This window comes from Manis pentadactyla, chromosome 16 (genome assembly GCF_030020395.1).
Source record: "Manis pentadactyla isolate mManPen7 chromosome 16, mManPen7.hap1, whole genome shotgun sequence".
Lineage (NCBI taxonomy): Eukaryota > Metazoa > Chordata > Mammalia > Pholidota > Manidae > Manis > Manis pentadactyla.
Window position 1 is genome coordinate 19,652,375 of NC_080034.1, and position 25,508 is coordinate 19,677,882.

The following is a 25,508-nucleotide window of genomic DNA, read 5'->3' on the forward strand; positions in this document are numbered from 1 at the left end:
GTCATGAGCTAGGGATATATCATTATGTTGTGGACCTTGCTAATGCTTTCTTCTCTATTGACATAGCACAGGAAAGCCAGGAACAGTTTGCCTTCACGTGGGAAGGCCAGCAGTGGACACTCACTCTCCTTCCACAGGGATACCTCCACAGTCCCACCATTTGTCATAGACTTGTAGCCCAGGACTTGGCCACATGGAAGAAACAGCAAACAGTGTGGTTGTATCACTACACTGATGATATCATGCTCATGTCTGATTCTCTTACAGATTTAGAAGGGGCAGTTCCTAGACTGCTGCATCATCTACAGGCCCTGTGACAGTGGCAGTACTACGAGAGTTTTTGGGTCTTTCAGGCTACTGGAGAGTGTTTATCTCACACTCGGCACAAATTCTGAAGACCTTCTATTGGTTAGTACGAAAGCGCATCAGGTGGGACTGGGATGAAACGTGCAGCTGCTTTTACTGCTGCCGAGCAGGCAGTCAAGGCCGTACAGGTCTTGAGTTTAATGGACTCATCAAGGCCCTGTGAGATAGATGTTCATGTAACTGAAGATGGTTATGGATGGGGTCTTTGGCAGCGGCTTGAATGGACACACCAACCTATTGTATTCTGGTCACAAATACAGAAAGGAGCAGAGGTCCGGTACACCCTGACAGAGAAGCAACTGGCTTTGCTGGCTATGGAGCCCATCACCAGAACAGCTCCAATGAAGGTAATGACCACCTACCCCATCACAGGGTGGGTGCAAAACTGAACCCAAAGGCCATGGAGTGGCATGGCACAGACACCTACACTGACCAAATGGGGTGCATATTTGCAGCAGCATAGCCCCCCCACAACAGCCCCCTAAGTGAAGAACTATAATGTTTATTGGGGCCAGTGACATATACCAGTGGAAAGCAGGAAGAACTTGCTTTGAGCCACTGGTAGCCGAGAATCTTTATCAGGAGGGAAAAGCCCCTATACCAGAAGGTGCTTGGTATACAGATGGCTCCAGCCATGGGCAGCCCCCTGAAGTGGAGGGCTGTGGCTTTCCATGCTCGGACTGAGACAATGTGGCTGGTGGACAGAGAGGGGAAGAGCAGTCAGTGGTATGAGTTGCAGGCAGTATGGCTCATGATCACCCAGGAACCCTCCCCTATAGTTGTCTGTACTGACAGCTGGGCCATCTATCAGGGCTTGACCCTGTGGCTACCGACATGGTACCCTGCCAGCTGGATGGCTGGTCACCAGCCCCTTTGAGGGCAAGAGTTGTGACAAGACATATGGGCCTCTCGTCAGACTAAGACAGTTACCATATATCATGTGACTGGCCTTTGGCATCCCCAGGGAATGATGAAGCAGACACATTGGCCCAGGTGCATTGGCTGGAAGGAAAGCCTGCCTCTGATGTTGCCCTATGGTTATATCACCATTTGTTGCATGCAGGGCAAAAGACAATGTGGGCTGTAGCCTATTGGTGGGGGTTGCCACTGACCTTTGAAGAAGCCAGCAGAGCCTGGGAGGAGTGCCTTGTATGTTCTAAGAGGGACTTACACCATGTCCTGCAGCCACATGGGACAATAGCAGAGGGGCTGATACCCCTTGTCAGGTGGCAGATAGACTATATTGGGCCTCTGTCCATATCAGAAGGTTACCAGTATGCCATGACTTGTGTGGACACAGCTACTGGACTATTGTTTGCTTTTCCTACATGTCGGGCAGATCAGCAAACCACCAAGAGGGGCCTGGAGCATCTCTTTGCAGCCTATGGCCAGGGGCAGGTGATTGAGAGAGATCAAGGCACCCACTTTACTGGACATGCATTACAAGAATGTGTGCAGCAATTAGGAATAAAGTGGAAGTTTCATGTACCATATAACCCTACCAGGGCAGGCATGATAGATTTGTACAACGGTTTATTGAAATCTGGCCTGAAATTGGACACCAATAGTCTATGGGGCTGGTCAGTTCGCTTATGGACAGTGCTACAAGGTCTGAATGAGAAGCCCTGAAAAGGAGCCTTGAGCCCTGTGAATATGCTAACACACATCGCTGCCTCTCCTGTACAGCTGTATGTGCAAACCAAAGAAGAATTACTGAAGCCAGGATATGGTGGGCAGATCAACATCCTGCTGCCAGCCCCAACTGCATTAAACCCTGGAGACACTTGAGTGGACGTGGCCCTGGACATTTCAACACATGGCCCAGCGATGGCTGGCCCTTCTGGCACCTTGGGGAAAAAGGCCTGGAAGCTGGCCACCTGTGTGTTCCTGGAGTAACAGCAGAGTGGTCCCCAGAGATCATGGTAGTGTACCCAAAATGTCCAGACAGTAAGAGCATCTTATGGGGAAGTTTTGTTTCATCTTTATGGCCAGTGCATGGACCTCCCATAGCCCTGTATATCGACCCACCTGTAACTCCCACAGGGAGGGGGGTGAAAGTCTGGCATACTAGACCACAACAAGATTCCATTCCTGCCACTGTCCTGTCACAGTACCACTCTCTTGCATGCATCCTACCTGATAGACAAGATTTACCTGTGCTGGTATCATTAAAACATGTATCTTATCTCCCTTAAGGTTATTTTCTTCTATAGTCTCTGTGGCCTGGACCCACCCTCTGGCTGCAGCTGTATGGTGATTGCTCTGAACTCCCTATGCGTTCAGCTACTGACCACCTGTGGAATAGGTGAGCTATGGACTAAATCTGCAGAGGACTTTGAACCTAGCTGAATCCTCCAGCTTGAGGGGTATCACGATTTTATTGCTGTCACTATTGTATGTCATTAGTCTGGTTACAGAGCTGCAGTTTTCTCACAAAGGACCCTTGCAGAAGATCGGGAGCAAGTAGATTGTGAGGTGAGATTTCTGGAGGGGTCACTGTGGGTAAAATTGTAATATTTCCAGAATCTCTTGCATGGCCTTAGTGCATCTCCATATCAATAGGTTTTTCCAAGGGGTGGAGAGAAGTAGTCCATCCCCATATCAATAGGTAATTACAAGGGGGAGAGAAGGCTTATCTGGATGGGAGAGGTTGGGTGGGGTTCCTTTTTGCATCTGGGTTGCAAGACACAAGGGCAAGCATAAGTGGACGACTGCTTGTAGGCAATATACAGGTATCTCCCACTTTATTTCTCCCTTTGACTGATTTTGGTTTTAAAGGTACTTTGCCCTGGGCTGGGAAAATATTTTTCTCCCAGAGTCATCTCCTCTACATTCTGTCTTGTTACCACTAAGGACATTTCAAGCTTCTTATCTCAGTATACTTATTTGAGTTAGGCTTTTGGTTCTATGCCTCTAAAGGATTTTTGCCTTTTAGTATTCCCCTTTCTTTTGTAATAATCAGTACCTTCCTCTCTACTGAATCCCCACTAGCATACCAATTTGCCCCTGTCATTTTCAGCTTTATAAAACAGACAAAAAGTCTTCCTTGACCCCACTACTGACCCCATTTCCTTCTCCCTTTACAGCACATTTCAAAGTAGCTGTGTTTGTTTGTTTTATATAGTCTGTCTCTACTTTCTCACCTCACAACACTTTCAACATCAGAGATGAGAGCAAAGGGGTCATGCAAGGAAGTAAACTCGAGGATGGTAAAGGAAGTAACTGTGAGGGTAATTGAAGGTGTTCCTTCAGCCCAGCTGGGCAGAAGGAAACAGTTAAGTCTAGGTTTGGACAACTGGCCAGCTCTCAATCCCTTCCTCAGTGATGACAACTGAGATACCTATTGGGAAAGAGGAATATGGACTGTCGCAAGCAGAGGTGTAGGGAGGGAAAGGTGAGGGACTGTGTCCCTGGGGTAGGGAGGAAGCAGCAATTGGGAAATGGTTGATATTATGGAGTTTCTACATTCTGAGGCACATGCTCCTCTTGCTCTTAAAAAACAAACCAAAATGACAACTAACCAGAATTGGAAAATCCTAGGAACTAGGTTTTGGTGTCTGCCACTCCATGCATGCCTCGTACATATAGCCAAGTTCATTGATAGGCCCAGAGAATTTTGAGATTCCATGGAAAAATAATAAGACATCTGGAAAGGTAAATACTGTAAAAGAAAACACTGGTTCAGCTATTTCTCTTAGATTTTTTCATAAAAGAAATGAAAGCATATGTCTATACAAAGTCTTATTTACACATATTCTTAGCAGCTCTATTAGTAATAGTCCCAAATTAGAAATAACCCAACTGGCCACCAACTGGTGAGTGGCTGACATATGGTACAGCCATACAACGGAATCCTATTCAGCACTAAAAAGAAATGAACCATTGAATATATATATAAAAATATGGATGAATCACAAAAGCCTATACTAAGTACAAAAGTCAGACTCAAAAGACTGTACCCTGGATGGTCCTATTCTTGACATTCTTGAAAAGGCAAATGTATAGTGACAGAGAAAAGAACAGGAGTTGCCCAACATTGGGGTTGGAGGGAAGGCTGTGCTACAAAGGAGCAAGAAAACTTTTTCACTTGGTGGAAGAATTTTGTATCTTGGGTGTGGTGGTGGTGATACAAATGTATGTTTTGTCAAAACCCAAAAAATATACACTAAAATGATCAGATACTTCAATAATCTGACTTTCAAAAAATAAGAACTATGTAAACTACAATAAAGAACTTAACATAGATATTGAAGAGAATAGATACTAAACAAAGTCTTGAACTGAAATATTAGATTAAGGAGCTCTCTCTAAGGAAATAGGCAGCAATAAATAGAAAAAAGACATAAAGATCAAAAGACATGGAAAATAGAAGCCAAAGTGACAAAATCAATATTACAAGAATCCTGGGAGAAAAGAAATGTTTGAAAAAATGACTGAAAAGTTATCTTAAATGTAAAGGGAAAATGGTTTGAAGACTTCAGATGAAAGGTCACAGAGAGTACCAATCCAGACACGTAAGTGAAAAAATGCACAACTTGGCACATTATAGTAAAAAGCAGTAACATCATAGATAGAGATAAGATTCTAAATGGTTACAGAGCCACTTCATAAACGATCACTCTGTAGAAGACGAGTAAATAGCATGTTGACAAAATACTTCATAAATATGTTGTTGAAGTAAAAAAGTATAGAGGAAAAATTTGTTAAAGAGAGAGGACCCATAATTTTATGTCCAGCAAAACTATAATTTAGATGAAAGGGAAAAATAGAGATAGTCTCAGGGACACAGGCCATAGAATCAATACACAAAGAACTTATTGAATATAATATTCAGTAAGATACCAACAAGAAGAAAAATAAATCCAGGAGAAAGTTACAAATGTATGAGAAATAAAGATCTAAATAAAGAACAAATATCTAAGTGAAAAAGAGATCAATAAAAATATAACCATAAATATTCAGAAATGAAAGTAAAAGAATTATATCTATGTATATGTAAGTATACATATGTATGTACGTATGTATTTGTGTGTAAATCTATATTAATTAAAAACAAGTGAAAGCTATAAAGTGCTATAGCTTTACCTAATTTAGACAAAGGTATTTGTAAGCTTTAAAACTGATAGAAAATAAAAATAATTATTTTGTCTAATAATTTATGTGTAACCATAGTAGTAACAAAAAAAGGTAAAATTTATAAACTTTTCAAAAATTTCAAACCAGTATATGTAAAAATACTGAACGGAAAGCAGGAAAGCCCAAAAAGAAAACATTTTCAATATAAAATATAAAATAAGATAGCAGAAATCAGTCCTAATACAACAAGAATTACAGTAAATGTAAATGGCTTAAGGCCCCAGATAAACAGAATCCCTACTTGAATATAAGAGTTATGTCCAGAGATATGTTGTTCTGAAGATAATTAGGCAAAAGGGTACAAAAATATTTTTTAAAGTAATAAGAATAATTAGAAATTAATAAAAAATTAGTTCAAAGAAAAAGGTAATATAAGATAAACTGAGGAAAACATGAATTAAGAATTATATATAAATATTACTTATTTAAGGTCACTATTTTCATACTGGACTAAAAAGAATCACCTTAGGTTCAAAAGATTATATAGGCTAATAAAGGCTTTAAAAATCAAAAATATTAGAATGAATATCAATATATAAGCAACAGCAATATAGTTTCAAAATTAAACAAATAAAACGTAAAAAACACCTAATAAACCTAACCTTCTCTTTCTCCTCTTCCGGACAGCAATCACCATGATTGTATTCTCTTGAGCTCTCTCTTCTGGTAGCCTCCATGCTGCTACACCGCTCTCACAGTCGCCCCACTCAGTGGGCTTTCCATTCTGCTCTGCCGGCTCCCCTTCTACCTCCCTTGCTAGACCAGCAATGTTTTGTCCCTTGGAGCTCTGCACAGGATGCTGATGACATCAGTGTGCTGCTCATCTCCAGATCTCTCCTACTAGCTCCAGACAAACAGGCTTAAGGCCCCCCAGATTCAGAACTCACATACTTTGTCGAAAGCTAACATTACCCTCTTCCCTTCACCACACTGCGCCTCCTTCGTGGTTGTCTGTGCTCAAGGCAGAGATCTGGAGCTCATCCAGGACTCTTCTCTCCCGTACTACTTACATCCATACCCACAGCAAGCCTGAAATATCTTTCAAACTCACCTGCTTCTGTTGAGCAACTCTGAAACCATCCTGTACAGGCCACCATCCCTGATGGCCCCTCTCACAAAGCATGCACTCCAGCCTCCTGATCTTTTCAACCATCACGATCTTTTCAACAGTTTCCTGTTATCACAACCCCCCTCTGATATCGTCCCATTTTCCTTGGAATCCAAGCTTCATGCCATGGCAGAGAAGTATCTAAATCATTGCTCTTCTTGCACCTTCTCGACCTTGCTTTGTACCCTCCACCCCTGCCTCATCATACTGCAACCACTCTGACCCTCGTCTTCCTACAGACAAAGCTGCATTTGCCTGCTCCTCTGTCTGAAAGCTATTCTGCTGATCTTCCTGGAGTCTGAACCTTTCCATCTTTGGTCTTCGTTTGAATTCTGCTTTCTGGTCACTGCATCCAAGGTGTGCCCATTAGGTTACTCGGTCTGCTCACAGTTATCCCCCTGCTGCCTCACAGACCCGGCCCACAGTAGGCACTAAATACATAGTTGTTGAATGAAATAATTACCTTAAATTTAGTGACCTAGAATAATATTTTTTAGCACTATTAGCATTAAATATTTTTTAAACAAATCAATAACATAGATTATTATTCACATATTACTACTTAAGTCCTATTCCTATTATATCTAATGTAATATATGGTATTTTTATATGCCAAAAAAATTAAATAAGAAAAAAACATTAAAAAATATATACAGTATCTGACAAATCAAACAGTTTTATATTTTTAAATTAAAAGACTTAAAGAATATGCAAATAGATAACAAATATAGAAACTACAATTATCCATTTACATGTCCTCTCTAAAATATAATTTCTTAATATTGACACTTATTGGTCACTGGGTTCCAGTGTCATTTTTAATGGACAAAACTATAATGCTCCAACTGAAAATTAGGATTACTCATCTAGTTATAAGTGATTCTGCACATTTTAAAACCTACTTCATACACACAATGTCCAATTTTTTAAAAGGACATGCAAAAAGTATTCCTACTAATTCTGAGAAAATAGGCTAACAAAAATACCTAACAGTTATAGATAAAGGAAAAACCACAACATTTTGACATTTTGATGAGTAAATCTGTCTTAAGCATCAGAAAAAAATGATTTGGAGAAATGTAGTATTTTATCCCAACAAATGAAAGTGGCTATGTTATCAGAAGGATATATTTAAATATAGTCAATAATTAATACTTCAGTAGCACCCTAACATCTAAAATATCCAGGTTTCTGTCTAAGTCACAGAACAATGAAAAACAATCCAAACAAAAACAAAAAAACCTTCCAGAACTAATACTTGTGCTAAAGCTCTTAGACTAATGCTACTTCAGTTCACTTCATTTTCCACTTCTGCTATTCAAAGTGGCTGTGAATTACCTAACTACTGAAGCTATGTGTTGAGATGAGACTAAGCCATAAATTCTACATGCAATACCATATAGCTTCTTAAAACTCCCACATATAACAACATAATCTAATACACTGGCTTTCAAACTGTTCTGAACTTGACCCACAGAAATAGATTTTATTTGCAGCCCTGTCCATGCATACCTGTTTATGTACATGCAAACACTGGAACACAAATGTCAGCAATACTTCCTAACTGGTATAGAACCTGACATTTTACATTCTTACTATTCTATTTTTAAAATGTTGTTTGTAACAAAAAATATTGCTGGTTGCTACCCACTGAATTAATTTCCTAATTCACTATTGAGCCTTGACCTGGAGTTTAAAAATCATTGATTGAGTAACTCTTAAGATTCAGTAAATTATATTAAATATATACATACTTTGACTGTGTCAGAACCCAACAGTGTCTGTGGGGAACTTGAAGGAGAATCAGAAGAATGCTGGGGAGGGAGAAAAAAAAAAAGGACAAGCCTGTGATACACCATACTCAAGTAGAGGGAAATGAAGAGAAGCGAAGCAAATGTTTGAATTGCATGTTCTAGTCTAAGGCATTACCATAGACAAGGAATCCTGTAAGACCTTATCAATGGTAGCACAGAGCTCTTCAGTTTGCTGCCTGAGCTGTGCAGGGAAACACAACTGGAAGAATTGAAACCAGGTACTGAGTTAGCAATGAGTTTTGGCATTACATTTCCAAAGCAGGGGTGATCTCAAGTCATTACCTCAAGCGGTGGGTCTAATGTGCTGTCCCTGGAGAAACATTCAGTCTTGGCGGGTCCATCAAGTGCCTAAGTGATAAATGAAATAGCTCTCATGTGAAGCTGTTAGTCAAATATAAATGTACTAGAAAAGTCTCTTCAAGGAAAGCCCTGTCTATCTCAATATTTCGAAGGGAAAAAAAAAAGTCTTTGAAAGATTTGATGAGCTGGTCTCTGACAAGGAGGCATTTTCTACATTTGTCGAGTTTCTGCTATGGAATTAGTATCTCCAATATAAGGTATTGGAATAAAGAAAGGAGATTGAGCTTTTGAACATCAATGTTCAATATCAAAAATAACAATGATATAGCCATTTCTCAAAACAGTACAAAACTCTTTTTGAGGAAGTACTTCAGGATCAGTTTACAAGAAACATGCACACACAAGAAAAAGTCTTGCCTCACTTTTAATCATTTATATACAAAAAGTCTTGGCTATCTATTCATCAGACTTAGCCTCAGACGACATTTAACTATTTTGAAACACACTCATTGATTATGATGTATTTCAGGTATATAAATGGAAAAAACAAAATAACACCCTTGAAATCTATTGAGAATAAGAAGGATTACAAAACAATAGAAGCCAATATCTATTCCTCCTTTGCTTCTTTTTTCTCCCTCCACATGACAAGTAACCCTCCTGATTAATTTTATGTTTATTACCATATCTTTAATTTTATATATATATATCACTAAACAATATGTAAATTTATTTTCTACAATTCTTCTAATTTCATGCAAGTATAATGTATGATTCTGGAACTTACTATACTTGGTTTTTGTTGTTTGTTTTAAACCACTTTATCAAGGAATGATTGATGTACAAGTGCCTGTACTTATTTAATGTATGCAGTTCATGAGCTTGGAAATAAGTACACATCCATAAAACGACCTCCACAATCTGTGCCATAAGCATATCTGTCCATCTCAGAAAGTTTCCTCCTGCCCTCTTTATTTTCTTCCATAGCTATTTATTCAGTCATTTCGCCTCTACATTACATCCCACAGTATGCATATTCCACAACAAAACAGATAGTTTCTTCTATGTCTGGATATTTAGGGTTCCCTTATTTTCACTACTAAAAACTGTAACAGCTATCCTTGCATGTGGTTCTTTATACACACTTATTTATACTTTAAGATTAAAGAACTACTTACTAGTATAATTGTGGATAGTCACTTTATCAGATATTGTTCTTTAAAACACTAGTATAATATCACACTCATAATAGCAATAAATGAAAATTTATTTTTCCAGCCTTTAAAAAATGTTAACATCCTGATATACCGCTTTCAGATAGAGCATCCTGAAATGTCTCACTTTGGCTTTAGGTCACATTTCCCTAATAACTTTTGAAGGTGGACATCTTCCATACATTTACTGGTTATTCATGTTTTCTTTCATGTATTCACTCATTTTTCTATTGAGTAGTCTGTTTTTATTTACTTGTTGGAAATTTTTATATTATGTGGATACCAAGGACTTGTCAATTACATGTGATACAAATTTCTCCCAGTCTCGGCTTCCCTTTTCATGATTATGATGTTGTCTTTTGATAACACACAGAAGTTTTCATTGCAGCATTTTTCCTTAAACTAAGAAGTCATCATGTTGTTAAAAAAAAAAAAGAAGAAGAAGAAAAAGTCATCCCCTTGGGTGGGAGTCTTAAAAGTTGGGTGCTAGACGTGGTCTCAACCTTTCATGCCTTATGGAGATGCTGGAATGTGAGGTTCTCTCCCAATTGCATGGTGCTCTGCCAGGGGCAGAGAGTGCGTCAGCCTCCCTCCCCAGTTTGATTTCCTCATTCACCCAATGTATAGGAGTCACTCGAATAGTTCTGGATTTCTCTTAGTGGGAACAGCTTCACACTGGGTGTGTCTCTGGTAAGACAGAAGCTCAGGAGTCTCTTTGTCACCAGCTTGGTCCCTTTCCTTTATCATTTCTAGTACTTATTTGTGTCTACCTACTTCTTAAAAAATCCATTTCTCTAGAGAATGATCAGTTTACAATCTCTTAATTCTGGTTTGATCTTCTTTGGTATATCCACATTCCATTTCAGTAATTTCTGTTTACAGCTTAACAGTTGCCTTTCCTTCTACATTTGTGTCATCCTATTTTTCCTCAAAGTACCCCTTTCATTGTGTTCTATAAGTTATGACATTGAGGTCATTGTCCCTAAATTCTAAATACATCTTTAAAATTTTCCATGGAGCTTTCTCAGATCCATGGGTTATTTAAAAGTAGTTTTTCTTTCTAATTTTTAAAAATATGAGGATTTTTTCCCAATTTTTAATTACTAATTTGGCTATATTATGGGCAGAGAACCTCTTCTTCATCATAACAGTAATTTCCTATGTAGCTGAAGTTTTATGGCATAAGACATGATCGGTTTTTGTAAATATCCCATTCATGTTTAAACATCTATTGTCTTCCAGCCCCCACTGTTTCTGATGAGAACTTGCTATCATGGTATTGTTCCTCTGTATGTAATGTATGATTTTTCTCTGCTTTCAGTATTTTCTATTCAAGTTTTATTTTTAAAAGTTTGATTGTAATGTGCCTAGGCATGATTTTCCATAAATTAAACATTTTTGGGACTATCTGAGCTTCTTGAAAGTCTACATTTATAATTTTTACCAAATCTGAAAAATTTTTGGCTATTAGTTCTTCAAATATTTTTCTGCTCCATTCTCTCTCTCTTCCTCCTCTTCTGAAACTCCAATTACATTCTTACATTATCCCACAGGTCACTAGAGCTCTGTTCTTTTTAGCCATTTTTCTCCTATTTTTCAGACGAGGTAATATCTAACACTCTATCTTCAAGTTCACTGATTCATCTGCATCTTAAATTTTATCTTAAATCAATCCAGTGAATGTTCTGACTCCAATATTTTATTTTTGGACTCTAGAATTTCCATTTGATTTTATGTTATAGTTTCTATTTTTGTGCTGAGAATTCCTATCTGTTAGTTCATTATGAGCATATTTTCCTTTACAGTCTTGAGCATAGTTATAACAACAGCTTTAAAATCCTTCCTACATAATTACAATATCTGGAATGTCTTTGAGTCAATTTCTGTGAATTATATTTTCTCTCCACCTATGGTTTAGAGTATCCTGTTTTTTTGTATGTCTAGAAATTCTGAATTGTAGCCTGGATTTTTGAATATGTATTAAAGACTCGAAATTCTGTTATGGTCCCTGAAGAGTATTTTTGTTGTTGTTGTCATTATTGTTTAGTGTTAGCAGCAGTTCCTTTGTCTCCCTGATGGTCAGCAGATGCTGAAATCTCTATTCAGTGATTTTATTCTTAGCCAAGCTTAATAGACGCATGTGTAATCTGATGGTCATGCAGACATTTGGCAGAGTTTACATGCAGCATTGGGGCTCCCCTGCTCTCACTCTCTCTTTCCTGGATTCCTGGACTCTCCTCTCCTTGTCCAGGTCCTGTGTGACTTTACATTCTATGCTTTGATTCTTCATCCAGTAAACGTGCAGGGTTTCCTTTCTGAGTTGTAGCTGCTCCACGGCAAACAGACAAGGGGTTACCCTTAGATAAAAAGCCCACAAAACCTAGAAAAACACTCAATGTCATTTTCTTTCTTTTTATAAACATTGACTCTGCAACATTTTCTACCTGCTCTTGGTCACTCTCCAGTACATTTAGATGATTAATATTTAATTTTGCCCAGTTTATCATTGTTATCTGCAAAAGAATTGCCCCAATAAAAGCCACTCCTCTATTTCTAGAAGCAGAGTGAGGCAAACTCATTTCATTTTCATTTTTCAGTATAAAATTTCAGAAGATGGTGTAAATTCAAATCTCAAACCCACTTCAGGGTAGGTTTTTTGTTAAAGCTTGTCTTTTTTGTTTGCCTGAGCCCAGACTGATACAAAAAAGTTTGGTTGTGATTTTCCCTTTACAATTTTTTCCCTATCATCTTGTAATCTAGTATGTAATCCTTACAAGCTCCTGTCTTTATGATGAGGAGGAAATTCTAGTTCTTCATCTCACTCAGTTCTCTTCCCTTCACCAAGTTGACAGTAAGTCGCCATGATTAGTGAGTGTAATTCCTTCAGAACAACCAAGCATTCTGGATTTCAGCTTGCTTTTGGCATTTGGCCCTTGGAGATGCCCCCTCCTTTTTTATGAGTTCAGTTTTATATTTTGGCTGAACCACATGAAATTTCTGTATGAAACCAAAACATACTTAGAAATATAGCATATCTATGTGATTCAACCTTTCCTAAACATGTTTGTTTCATTTAGATCTTCAGTCCTAGGCATTTTAAGGCAGGGTGTGTTGCAAGATATCCAATTCCCATCCAATTTCTAAGTTTAGCTATCTACCACATTGAGGTTTTCACAAACTGTGTATCATGAGTTCCAAAAGCAATTACAAAAGAGACCCCTAGACATGGGACAAATGATTGCAGACTAATGGGAATAAGTGGCTAGTCCCTAAATTTAGTTACTTCAGGAGAAAAAAATAATCACCTCAGGGTATAAGTTCCAGTAGGTGTATAAACAAACATACTAAAAAAGATTCAGTTCTCTATTACCATATCTTATATCTAACTTTTTAGAATTATAGGCTACCCTGTTCTCTTATTCATATTTACCTTCTATTCCTCATTTCTTTGTTATCACTGTGATATAATTATATACTGACCAAAGTTGTCACACCAGCCATGGAACCATGGAATCAATTGTTCACCAGACTCAATTTTCCTCCTTTTACAGAGCTATGATATAAAAGGTCCAGAAACACTAACTTTCACCAACAGGCACCATGTCCAGATGCTGGAGTTGTCATATTGTCATGGGATATAGCCCTAAGTATTCAGAAAAGTGATGTCCAAAAAATAAAACTCTACCATCCTCTCATTTCGATAATTCATGAAGGAATACATTGTCTGGAAAATTTTTGCCCCAAAAATCCACTTCTCTGTATTGAGTAATAAAATATAAAACATTGGCTATGATAGCCTAATAGAAACACTTGAGATTGCTTCTTTCTTACCATAAAAAAAATCTCTTTTGCTTTCTTCCTTTATCTTCTAAACTTACAATTAATTGTGAGTAATGGATAGCAAAGAATAGAACATTCCATAAAGATAATTCGAGTTATCCTGGTGTTCAGACAGTTTAATTTTCTCCCTGGCACGGTGTCTTAGTTATCTCCCTTTTACCCTGTTGGTGAAGGGAAGAAGGAGGGTTCCCACTCTACCATTATGGGGATGGCAAAAAACATGACACCTGACATTTGGCAGATGAAACCAACACCAGTTTATTAGTCACAGCCCAGGGGAAGAGAACACTGCATGCGGTGCAGGGCCTCAGAAGGGTTGTGCCCAGGACAAGCATGCAGAACCGGGCATGTAGGGATGCAGCGTGAGGCAGCCTCTGGTTCCGCAGAAGGATGTGATTCTTCTTTTTGGATAAGCAGGAACTACTCTTGATCACTTTGATAAGGAGGGCAAGGGGACCGTTTTTGTGGGAGAAGAGCAGGGAGGAGGACTCACAGTTAGGCCATTAGGGGCCAGTCTAATTGCACCAGATCTCAAGGCAGCACAAAATACTGGGCCTTCATTTTAAGCTTTACACGACACATGGCCTCTAACTATAATAATAATTATAGAGAAGAATAAGGTCAGAAATTGATGACCAAGACTAAGAACAACCTCCTGAGGAGAGACATTTGGTCCAGCCCGTCTTTACCTCTCCAACCATATCTTCTGTCTGCTCTGTATGTGCACCTGTTCTTCAACCACAAAGAACTATGTGAGTTTTTTGAACTTGTGGTGACCTCTTAACTACATGTTATTAACTCTGCCTAGATGACCTTTCCACTAATTGGAGCTCACTTAGAGAATTCCTTCTCATCCTAAAGATCATAACCAAACTCCCTTATATTGTTTTATTTTTTTGGCCCTTACCAGGCAGTGTGTCACTTCTCCCTTGGGGCACCATATTACTTTGTACATACTGAGCATATTGTATCATAATCATGTTTCAACTACATCTGTATAGTTGTCCTATTATTACCACCAGAAAAACATGGTTTTAATCTTTGTAGCCCCAGGACAAAGAATATAATGCGTGGTTAGTAAAGGTCTTAGGATGAATTGAAAGGGTTGATTTATACATAAATGAAGTTAAATGAATAAATGAATCATAGAAATATGATTTTAATACTCCTCAGTAGAATAGAGAAGTTATATAAACTCTGAATATGTTTTAAATTAACAAATTACTTCCCATATTTCAATTAAATTTATTTACCATCAAAGATCTGAGCATGGATATTTTTCAGCCAAAATCAAATATGGTTAATATCTTTGTTACTCTGTGGGAGTTTATTACAGGCAAGCTCAACTTTCATTAGAATATTTTAAATATTGAAATTTGCTCAAAGACTGAAAAATCTATTTACTCAAAACCTTGGAAAATTAAGGAAGATAACTGGTATTAGGTCAGTAATGCTGAAACTGTGAAATTGGGGCAATACTTAGACTGCATTTAAATTAAATTTGGAAGAGAGATTATTCTGAGTTTAAATAGCCTTGAAATTTAATAGAATTGTTTTCTTTTTTCTACTGACGAGTTATTTGTCAGATGTATCATCTTGATCCAGTCCTTCTAGCAGCCATAAAAATAAGGGTATTTTTCTCTGTAGTACAAAAATGTATTAAAAGAAAATATACTACATCTCCATGAACAAGTAGTCTGACCATAGATTGCTTTTTGACAATTAGGCAGCAGGATTATATTGATGTTTCTTTAGATTTACTCATTTTGAGTGAAGTGCTTTCAGAATATTTTCCAATAAAAGATTTTTACTAAAAATGTATTTTCAACCAAACTGGACTATAGCCAAGTGAGGCATAAATGGGACATGCTTTGAATCCCATTTTAAAGAGTATTAACTAATATATCACCAATATTATCAAAAGTGGTTGTATTTTGCTCAGAACAGGTAATTTTGAAGCCCAGTTTTTGAAAAGAGATAGAGTAAATCTGACTTTTTAAAAAATTAGTTTCTGAAATCAGCACTGTATTATAGTTTAGAATCAAAGGATTATGATCAAGCATTGTAAATCCGAATCCTTACAGGTATATATATATGCCAATAAATTGTAATAGGTGCTCTCTACCCAGAAGGAAGTCGTTGATGGAATTACAAATACTTTTACATCAGATATACTGAATTGGTCTAACCTGCTCTCTTTGGAAAAAGGATTAAGTTCTAGAAATCTGAAGACAGAATGAATTAGTTATACTCTAAATAGAGTTAGAAACTAAACTGCTTTGAAAGGAAGAATAATCTATAAGAGCTTGTAAACATTTTGTGATGCCTAGACTGTCTAACTGGATTGGATTTCAAAAATTTCATGGGTGAGCTATTGTATTTTAGTAATGATCAAATTAACCACACACTCCCCCCCCATCACCACCACCAAATGATTCATGCTAAACCTAAATGTCCCTGTACTTTGTTAATCTGACCAGCTGTTTGATAGAATAACTCCTTTGAGGACTACAAAACCTAGCTTGTTTTTCAGGCTTTAATACAAAACCATATGTAGGATTGGAGATAGTCTCACCAAAGTAGGATTGGAGATAGTCTCACCAAAATAAATCTCATTTTGATAATCTAGTTGGAGATTCAGATCTGAAAAGAATTCAGATCAGAAGTAAAAGGGAGTATGTACACTAAGTCAAAGGGGAGTCCAGATATATTAACATACAGCTTCTTTAGAGATAAAGGAATATTTATCATTAGATTATTTTCACATCATTGGTTTAAAAATTTTCAAGAATTGAGGAAATCTACTTGGTCTTTCTAATCCCCAAGTCTCTGGAAGGTGAAACATCTGCTCATCCCACACAAAGAAAGGGAGTTTTTGCAACCCATTACAAATATTTTCAAACTCACTCCTCAGGACTTAATGACAGAAGATTCCATACGTTTCCTTCATTTAATCCAGGATATCAGAAGGGTGTCCATGATTTCCAGCCAGCACCTCCTCCATTCTAATCCCTCACTCACTCAAGTCTTCTCAGAGCTAACTCATTTCCAACTCCCTTTAATTGGTCCTTAATTTTTTCTTAAAAAAAACACTTGTGTTGCTCTAATTTAATGAGGATTTAAATATTTTAGCAAGTAATGAGAAAAGCACTGTTTACAGGGATCCAAAATCATCTCTTGCTCAATATTTCCCTTTAGCCAGCGGATGTCATAGCTGCATAGTAAGCAGGGGAAGGCTGGGGAATAATCAGATCTCACTTGAGGATATTTACTATCTCTACTGTTATGGGGAATTTACTTGGAATCTTTGAGCACCACAATCTGCACAAAGTTGTGAGGATAGTAAAGCATTTAGCTGTGTCTGATACACTGGAGAACTCAATACAACAGCATTGTGATTTTATTCTCTAATTATTAAAAGTAACAAGTCTAAAACCAAATTACTTCTCTTATACCACAGTGTCATTTATATCTTTCCATGGAAATAGAATTGAGGAGACTTATTCTACCCTAAAGGAAGACTTTTAATTATCATTGTCCCAGTTTTCAAATGCCAGGGCCCCTTATTTTTATAATCCTATAAACAAAAATTTGCCATAAAGTCCTATGGAATAAAATTGGAAATTCTTGAAACCTACCCGTTTCAAACTAAATTAATTCATTTAATGAACATTTAACAAAAAGATTATATCTTTGCTCATGGTAAGATTAAAAAGATAATTTTTAATTATATATAGTTATATACATCTAATTAATATGTATAATTAAATATGGTTTGGCAAGTCCTTTAAAAGAAACGTGCAAGTAGACAGCTCCCTGAGATCCAATTACTATAGATTTGGGTCCTGGGCACTTTTCCATGGCTAAAGAAATTGGGAACACATTCATTTCTTGCACTAATCTGAACTAAGAGATGTCTCTCTAGAATAGGCCATATGCTAAGTTAGCAACCAGATTTTGTTAAAATTTTGAGACATGCAGAGATCTTAAACTATTCTCACCCAAAGACATATGTTTAATCAGATTGGAGTTTACCAACTCATGTTTTAAAAAATTAAGCTAGCAATTTAGAATAAATTGATTTGACAACTGACAAGACACATCAAATCTTTCCCTTTCTATTTTTGTAGCACACTTTTTACTATTATCTTCAAAATGGCTATTCTTTATCTTCCACCAGGAACAATAAAATAATTTTTATCCCAAAACTTTCACTTAAGTAACCAGTCCTATAATTTATGTATACTATTTATAAAATTGAGCAACTTTAGAATTCCTCTTTTGAATACACATAGCTTCTGAATTAAATGTGATTTAAATGGCATATAATAATGCCATTTGGTGTGATGCCATTTGTTGGAAAACAGTACCTAGCCCTGGCCTTGATTTTATCCTGAGGAGTATTTGTGAGGAAAGGAACAGAAAAGTGAAATTCCTTCCAAGAGGAAAAAAATGTATACTTTCATGGAGAAATAAATAGTAATCACTTGAGAGACAATAAAGACACTTATTGTTTGAGTTTGTGGAAATATTTCTCCCTTCATCTGCCTTTCCCTTAATATAATTGCACAATAAAAATAATCCATTTATTTACAATGCTAATATGCACCCTTCAATTTAATTTTAACTTTTTATCTATTGCAATCAGACTCAGATAATAATAAGAAAAAGTAGAAAGAAAGAGACCTTTAACACTCAGAAAAGCACGGCAGTACACACATCAAAAATAAGAAAAAATGTCCATATCACAAATATTTCCCCTACAAAGTTCAACTTATTGTTGGACATACTGTAATAAGGTCCATGGGCAGTGACAAATGTGAGTTGATCTGATTACTTTGTTCCTGTTTTATAATCACTTGTATTTCACCCTCATCTCTATCTTGCGGAACATGATTATTGGCAGGAGATAAGCCAAAAACCCTGAAGGAACACATTAAAATGTGATGTCTCATATTGCTCTCTTCCTATAAAGCCTTAGTTAAGACTAAAGCTAAAAAGGCTTCCCTCTCAAGCATTCATAGGGGGAAGAAATGATAGAATACAGAATAAACTATAAATTTAAGTTTTGACGCAGACAATAAATTACAGAACAAAATACCAGACACCTCGAGTCCTCCACCAGAAAAAAGTACTCTTTTGAAACTTATGGGCTTCATCTACAGGTGATTAAGGCTGAAACCAATCCAGTGATTCAATGATAGCTTAATGTCTGATTGGAAGGGATGCCTGTAGAAAATACCTTTTAAAAATCGTGGAGAAAATCGTGCTTTTAAAAAATCATATTCTTTTTTTAAGTGATTCTGCTTTCTCATTAATTATACTATATGCTAAAAAAACATAATGTGGTATAAAACACCATCAACCATGAGTTTAATCTGGATGGGGGAGAGAATTAATTGTTGAGCTTCCTAAGATTTGGATTAAATATATCAGTTTGGTCTGTGACACAGTCCATGGCATAGACCCCAGCAGGATGTTATCAGGAGAATGTGTCAGCCTACCCCTCAATTGTGCTGTTCTGTGTGACATGAAAGGGATCTCAGAAAAGCTTCTTTGATGTTAAATATTCCAAAATGTTAATTCTTCCCAAAAGAGATGAGTTTCTGATGATTATAGTCTTAATTTTCCCACTCATTTCAGAAATAAATCCCTGTGATTTCAGTGGCATAGAATGAGGTCTATGGAATAAACAGATGAATAAGAAGGCCTCAATTATCAGGTTTTTTGGGGTTTTTTTTTTTTACTACAACCATGAAAGGAGAAGCGCAATCACCATTTGAGAAAAATTAGTGAAAATGGAAATAAACTCATAAAATCTTGGGATCCAGCTTTTGTTATTTAAAAAAATCTTACAAAGTAAAATCCTTATTGAGGAATGCATAATGGGACAGGCAGCCAAAAAAAACATGTGGATTGTACAAAGGCTCTTAAAAAAAAAAGATCACATCATATCTTGTGACCTTCAAACAATTCAAATACTTACAGTCTAAAAACAGTCTATCTTAACCAAGAGATAAACCAAGAGACACCTACTCCAGTGTTTATATAATAATCAATCCTCCCTAGAATAACATTGTTTTAAATTGCATCATCATATTTCCATTTTGTTGTACTAAAAATAAAAATGATAATTTTCCTATAGAGTATGTTTTATCCAAAATTAAAAACACAAAACCTCTCTCACATAAACTTGCATTGGGCTCAACGCAAGTGATGCCACCATCCACGCCCATCAAATGGGCTTGTGATGACACCGGAAAAAAAGCTACTGCTTCTTGATTTTGCATCCCTACTAGATTTCAAGCTCTAAAATCCATTTAATTGCATGAGCAGAGAGCTGGGAAACAAAGATTCTGGGACCAATGGCATCTAGCCTTATCTTACAAATGTCTTTCAAAAACTGGTGTTTTATAAGGAGATAATTAATATAGTGGTGCCACACAGGTGCAGGAGAATATGCTAGGTTAGGTGAGAGACGCATGACAGAAAGACGCCATGACACAGAAAGCACCCCATCTCTGCTCTGGCTGCTGAGAGGAGTTTTTCCCATTTCTGCAAAGGTGGACACTTGTGTCCAGACTTCAGAAATGTCCATCTAAAATAGGCAGAGGGTCTGTGGGGTGACAACATTCCCACCGTGACTCAGTGAATAACCCTAGACAACAGCATGAGGTGCGACTGACAAAAGTGGTTCCTGAAATCTGTGTTTTGGGTCCATCTCATCTTTTAACGAGCTACAAAAGGTAGAGATTTAGAACAGAAACTACAGAAAAAGCTGCAGATCTCCATAGCAGTCAAATGACACTCCCCGCCCCCAGTTCAAAACACTCAGACATATAGATCATAAATTCTGGACCACAAGCAGATAATATGAAATTAATTATCAGAGATATATGATATAAGAGATACTGCCCACTAATGTTTGCCTATAGGTTCCTCAGCATTTCCCACAAGCAATGTCTAGTTTTTAGGTAAGAGATCATAAAAGATTTTATACCCCAGATCAGTCTAAAATAACATGAATGTAGATTCATAAACAGGTAGCCAAAATACCACCTGGCTGGCAAATACTGACGTTTTGACAAATGATAATAACAGTATTTGAAACACAATAATTACACGGAAAAAAAAATGGGCTTAATGCACTAAGAGATATATTGCCTAAATAAATATCATAAAAATAAGATATGAAATGAATCATTACATAGACTGTAATTGATTTCACTTCAATTCTGATATGATCCTCCTCTCAGCCTTCATCTGAACATATGTAATTCTGGAGGTAGGACCAGTGGCTGGATCCGATAATGGCACAGAAAGTTGAGCTCATGGTGGAATCTAAGGGGCTAAATTGGAAACCCAGCTAATAGGTTTTTACCCCTATGGAAGCCACTATTAATCACCAAGTCTTTACCAAAAGTGGTCAGCTGCCCACATGTAAACTCATTTTGTCTCTACTCCTTTGGTCAATGTGAAGAGGTAAAAGCTCCTGAATGTAACAACCATTTAAACTTCCAAAGGACAGGGTTCTACCCAAACCTGAATCAAGTTTCCCAGGGCTGCTTGAGAGTGGACTGGACAACCCTAGCTCCTATCTAGGCCCTTGTGATTAAATCAATAATGTCTCCAAATCCACTTACCAAGATGCTTTCGTCAGATTTACATTATGCATCCTAAACTAAGAGCAGCATTTTACTTTAGAAAAGGCAGAACTTTAAAAACAGACATTTTAGAAAACAAAACCAAAACGACATTAGAAACGTAACATTCCTTCTACTTTTGAGCCAACACTGACCTTCTGTTCCAAAAGCAATGTGTTTGTAGGGATTGCAGCAAAAGCCTTGTAGCTTGACTTGGTCTTGTATTGCTAGAATGGGTAACCAGAAAGCAAGAGTGAAGATGAAAAGGGAAAAGAATATGATATAATTTTAGACTAGTTCTACCAAGTTAAATGACATGTTGTCAAATGAAGAAAACAGCTATTATGCTTGAACAACTCGTTTTTGGCAGAAAAAATTAGCTCACCATGTTAATGTATTAGAATGAGAAGCAAAGAAATATCACGGTAAAATGTCAGCTGAGGGATTATGGGCAATTATGTGCGATCCAATTGCAGAACTCAAAAACACCATTTTTACAAAGTTATATACAAATTTCTGTATATAACTTTGAACAGCATTCCCTCATAGGAGTACTATTCTATAAATGTAGGATATTTTTTTTTGCATGATTCTCAAAGGAAAGTGGTTCTTTTTTAGTGTCATAATTAACAAATAAATGTAATTGAACTCTTGATACAGTCTTTTGCATCATTCATAAAAACAAAGATCAGAATACATAAAATTTAGCAGCATATTTTGAATAAAATTAATATCAGCAACTTAACTCCGTAATGGAAAAACTAGAAGGCGAAGCTCTTGATCTTAAATTTATTTTTTAAACTTCAGCATCTCCTGCACTTTCTAATACAGTGATATTAATGAATCAAGCGATAAAACATTCTGAGTTTTATGTAAAACCCAGAGTAGTGTCATGGAGTATTTGGGGTAGAAAGTTGAGCATGAGAAAGTTGTAGAAATTAGGATATATGCATCAACAAAAATTCCCTTTTGATATTGCTCTGGATTCCAATCTGTTTAAGGCTCTTCTCACTTCAAAAGCCCCTGTTTCAGGTGGTTTTCCAGTGGCCCAGAGCCAGCAGGAAATTGGCACAGAGATCCAAGCTGTCATAGTCCCCTGGAAAGCAGACCAAATGGTCTATAGAAGAAGACAGGGTAATCAAATAAAATAAAACCCTGAGTTTTATGGATGCAATGGAACCTTCGTTAAACTGTTGTGCGCAAGGTAAGGCAAGCATTCATTTTACTCAGAAAGAGGTTGAAGTAGAAAGAAAACAAAATGTCAGGCCTGGAGATGTCTCAGGTCTCTTCAAGTTCTGAGTTTCTATATTGACTCTATGCTGACTGGTATGGTCCCCAGACAACAACAATATTTGGATAAGGACTCAAAAATGAAATGCTATATCTTCATGGGGAAAAAGCATTGACCTTTATGACTAGAAAAATTAGAAACATTGCCTCATCTCATTTCACAGAAGGCCTATAACTGAAGAGTCATTAGGAAAGGAGATGTGGTGATATCAGGTGACTTGTCTAAGATTACGCAGCCTATAAAGAGCAGGCATGGGTTTGGAACATACACCTGCCTGGGTTCAGTACCCATGCCTTCTCTATAACATAATATTTCTTCCCAAAGAATATCTAAACACACAAATAACACATAATGAAATGTATCATTGATACTCAGTGATGGTCTTATGAATATTTCATTTTAATAATAGTTGCAATAATAGTAACAAGAGCTCCCAATCACTATGAGCCAGGTACCACTCTAAAAGTTTTTGTGTATTATCTCATTTAATTTTCACAACAAACCGAGGTAGATACCATATTAGGTCAATATCATATTACATCCATTTTATAGAGAGAGACTAAAGCACAGAGATACTAAGTAACTTTTCTGAGGTCACTAGCTAGTAAGTCACAGCTGGGATTCAGATGCAGGCATTCCAGCTCAACAACTGTATGGTCATCTGCCGTATGCTCTTGACTCTCATATCGGGATGCATAATTATTTTTAAAGTTTGTTCTCCTATTCTCAACTGCCCTAAAGAATATAGCTGGAGAAGCCTATAGAGAGATCTTATTATTGCACACATAATGCCATAAAATCTTAGAATCAGAACTGATATGGGGGACCATCTAGTTCAACAATGAAAATGCAAGTACTCCCCAAAGGGAAAAAAGAAGCTTTTGTCCATCACTGACACTTGAGTGTCAATCATTACTAAGATCATTTGGACAGGCTAGCTGGAGAGAAGCAATGGGGATAGAACACAAAATTGGCCAGTACAGAGATGGAAGTAATGGATAGTAGGGTTGGGAGAATCTCAGAAAAATCTAGACTCCCAAGAAAGATGCCAAGAACTTGGGGAGGAGGTAGAGTAAAAGACCATAGGAGTAAAAGACAAAAAGGAAACAAGAAGATGTGTGTCTAGTCACAGCTATTTTATCATTTCACATACGGCTGGCCTCAATGACTGCTGAATGTTTGTTACTATCTACAAAATGTAAATGGAAATACTATCATCACCTTCACTCAGCAGAGCCACCTTCACCACTTGCCTAGATTGTTGCAGGAGTCTCCTAAGGTATCTTTACTTCCCCCCACACCCTCTTGCAGACTATTCTTAACACAGCAACCAGATAGATAAGATTGTGTCAAGTATCTACTCAAACCCTCCAATGGCTTCCTGTCTTACTCATATTAAAAATCAAAGACTTAGCAGTGGCCAACAAGACCTCCCACAACATCTCCCTCTGACAACCTCAGCTTCCCCTCAGTCACTCCTCTGGCCACCCCAGCTCCCCTGTCTGTTCTCTGTACCTGCCAAGCACCCTACTGACTCAGAGGTATGTCCTGACTATGCTCTCTGAAGGATCATCAAAAGAGACATCCCTTTCTCAAAGAAACCTATCTAGACTGCCCAGAATACATTTGTGACACCATCCCTTACTCTGCTGTACTTCACTCCATACCATTCACGACCTCCAATCACACAAGAAAATTTACTTATTTGGAGGGGGCCAGTATTATTACTCTTCCACCCTAAAATATCAACTCTGTGCATTTTTTAAATGTCATGTGTTGCAGTAGTCACACAACTTTGAGAAGTGCCTTGTACATCATTAGTGCTCAACATATACTTAGTGAATGAATGAGTGATTTATTTGAATTCAGATGAACTATTTTAGCTCATGGAGGTACATTCCTTATTGTTCATTTCCCAGATTACATGTGTATCAGCAGAAATGGAGAAAGTCACATAGAGACTATTGCCATCAAGTTTCCAATGTGACACACTTGGAAGTTTTAAAGGGATGAGAGTTTATAGATAAAATGCCAGCTATCAAAGTTCATGAGAAATCAAAAAGCTCCCACCTGATTCCCTAAACAAGCTATATGTCCAAATAGCTTTAAGGGCAGAGCAGGCATGCCACTGGAGGCCTCATAGTCAAAAAAGAGTTTCAGACCACCTTCAGTAAGTGAAAATATATGAGGTTTTGATGTGATGGCCACCCCAAATTCCCATAGAGAACACCACGATACCTGACTAGGAGAAAATTTTTTAACTATTTTACAAGTGAAGGCAACATATATTGGGAGCCCAAGTACAACACTGTGGATTAGTTTTTCTGATATTCAGTCTTTCCCAAGGGAAAAAAACATTTCAAGCAATATAGATGTTGACCAAAGAGTACCCTGCACAACATTTAGGGTAATGCCCATCCTGTCTAGGACCACGATTGTAATATGAAATAATATTTTGAAACTATACCTGAAATTAAAATTTGTCAATTAAATCATACTAATGCAAACAGATTCAGAACCTTAAGATTTTATCTATGAAAAAGGAACATGAAACATGTTCTATACTTGAATTCAACCCCAGCATACTGTAGATGTTCCATTTATTTTAATATCAAAGGACAGTAGGGCCCAAACTTTGAACTAATATCCTTCAAGCATTCATGTTTTAATTTGATGGCCATCTGTATTCCAGGACCTCTTTCCTTTAGGGATCTGGCACTGAGTGAAGCTGGTCTAAATCTGAAGCTCTTTGACTTCAAAGAGAGCCCTGTGCTCGGATTAGCACCACAGTGGAAG

At 37.2% G+C, this 25,508-nt stretch overlaps 1 protein-coding gene across 20 annotated transcripts in view; it reads right to left on the reverse strand.

Moving 5' to 3' along the window:
- Nucleotides 1–25,508, reverse strand: part of MLIP (muscular LMNA interacting protein) — a 256,856-nt gene that overhangs the window by 94,962 nt on the left and 136,386 nt on the right. For 12 of the 20 annotated variants that reach the window (XM_036916348.2, XM_036916358.2, XM_036916352.2 and 9 more), the window contains 4 exons: nucleotides 21,577–21,648; nucleotides 8,707–8,772; nucleotides 8,540–8,623; nucleotides 8,365–8,424 (listed from right to left, as the gene is read on the reverse strand). In XM_036916348.2, the coding sequence (XP_036772243.2) occupies nucleotides 8,365–8,424; nucleotides 8,540–8,623; nucleotides 8,707–8,772; nucleotides 21,577–21,648 (282 nt within the window). The remainder of the gene's footprint in view (nucleotides 1–8,364; nucleotides 8,425–8,539; nucleotides 8,624–8,706; nucleotides 8,773–21,576; nucleotides 21,649–25,508) is intronic. The other 8 variants (XM_036916355.2, XM_036916354.2, XM_036916349.2 and 5 more) reach the window with 4 other exon arrangements.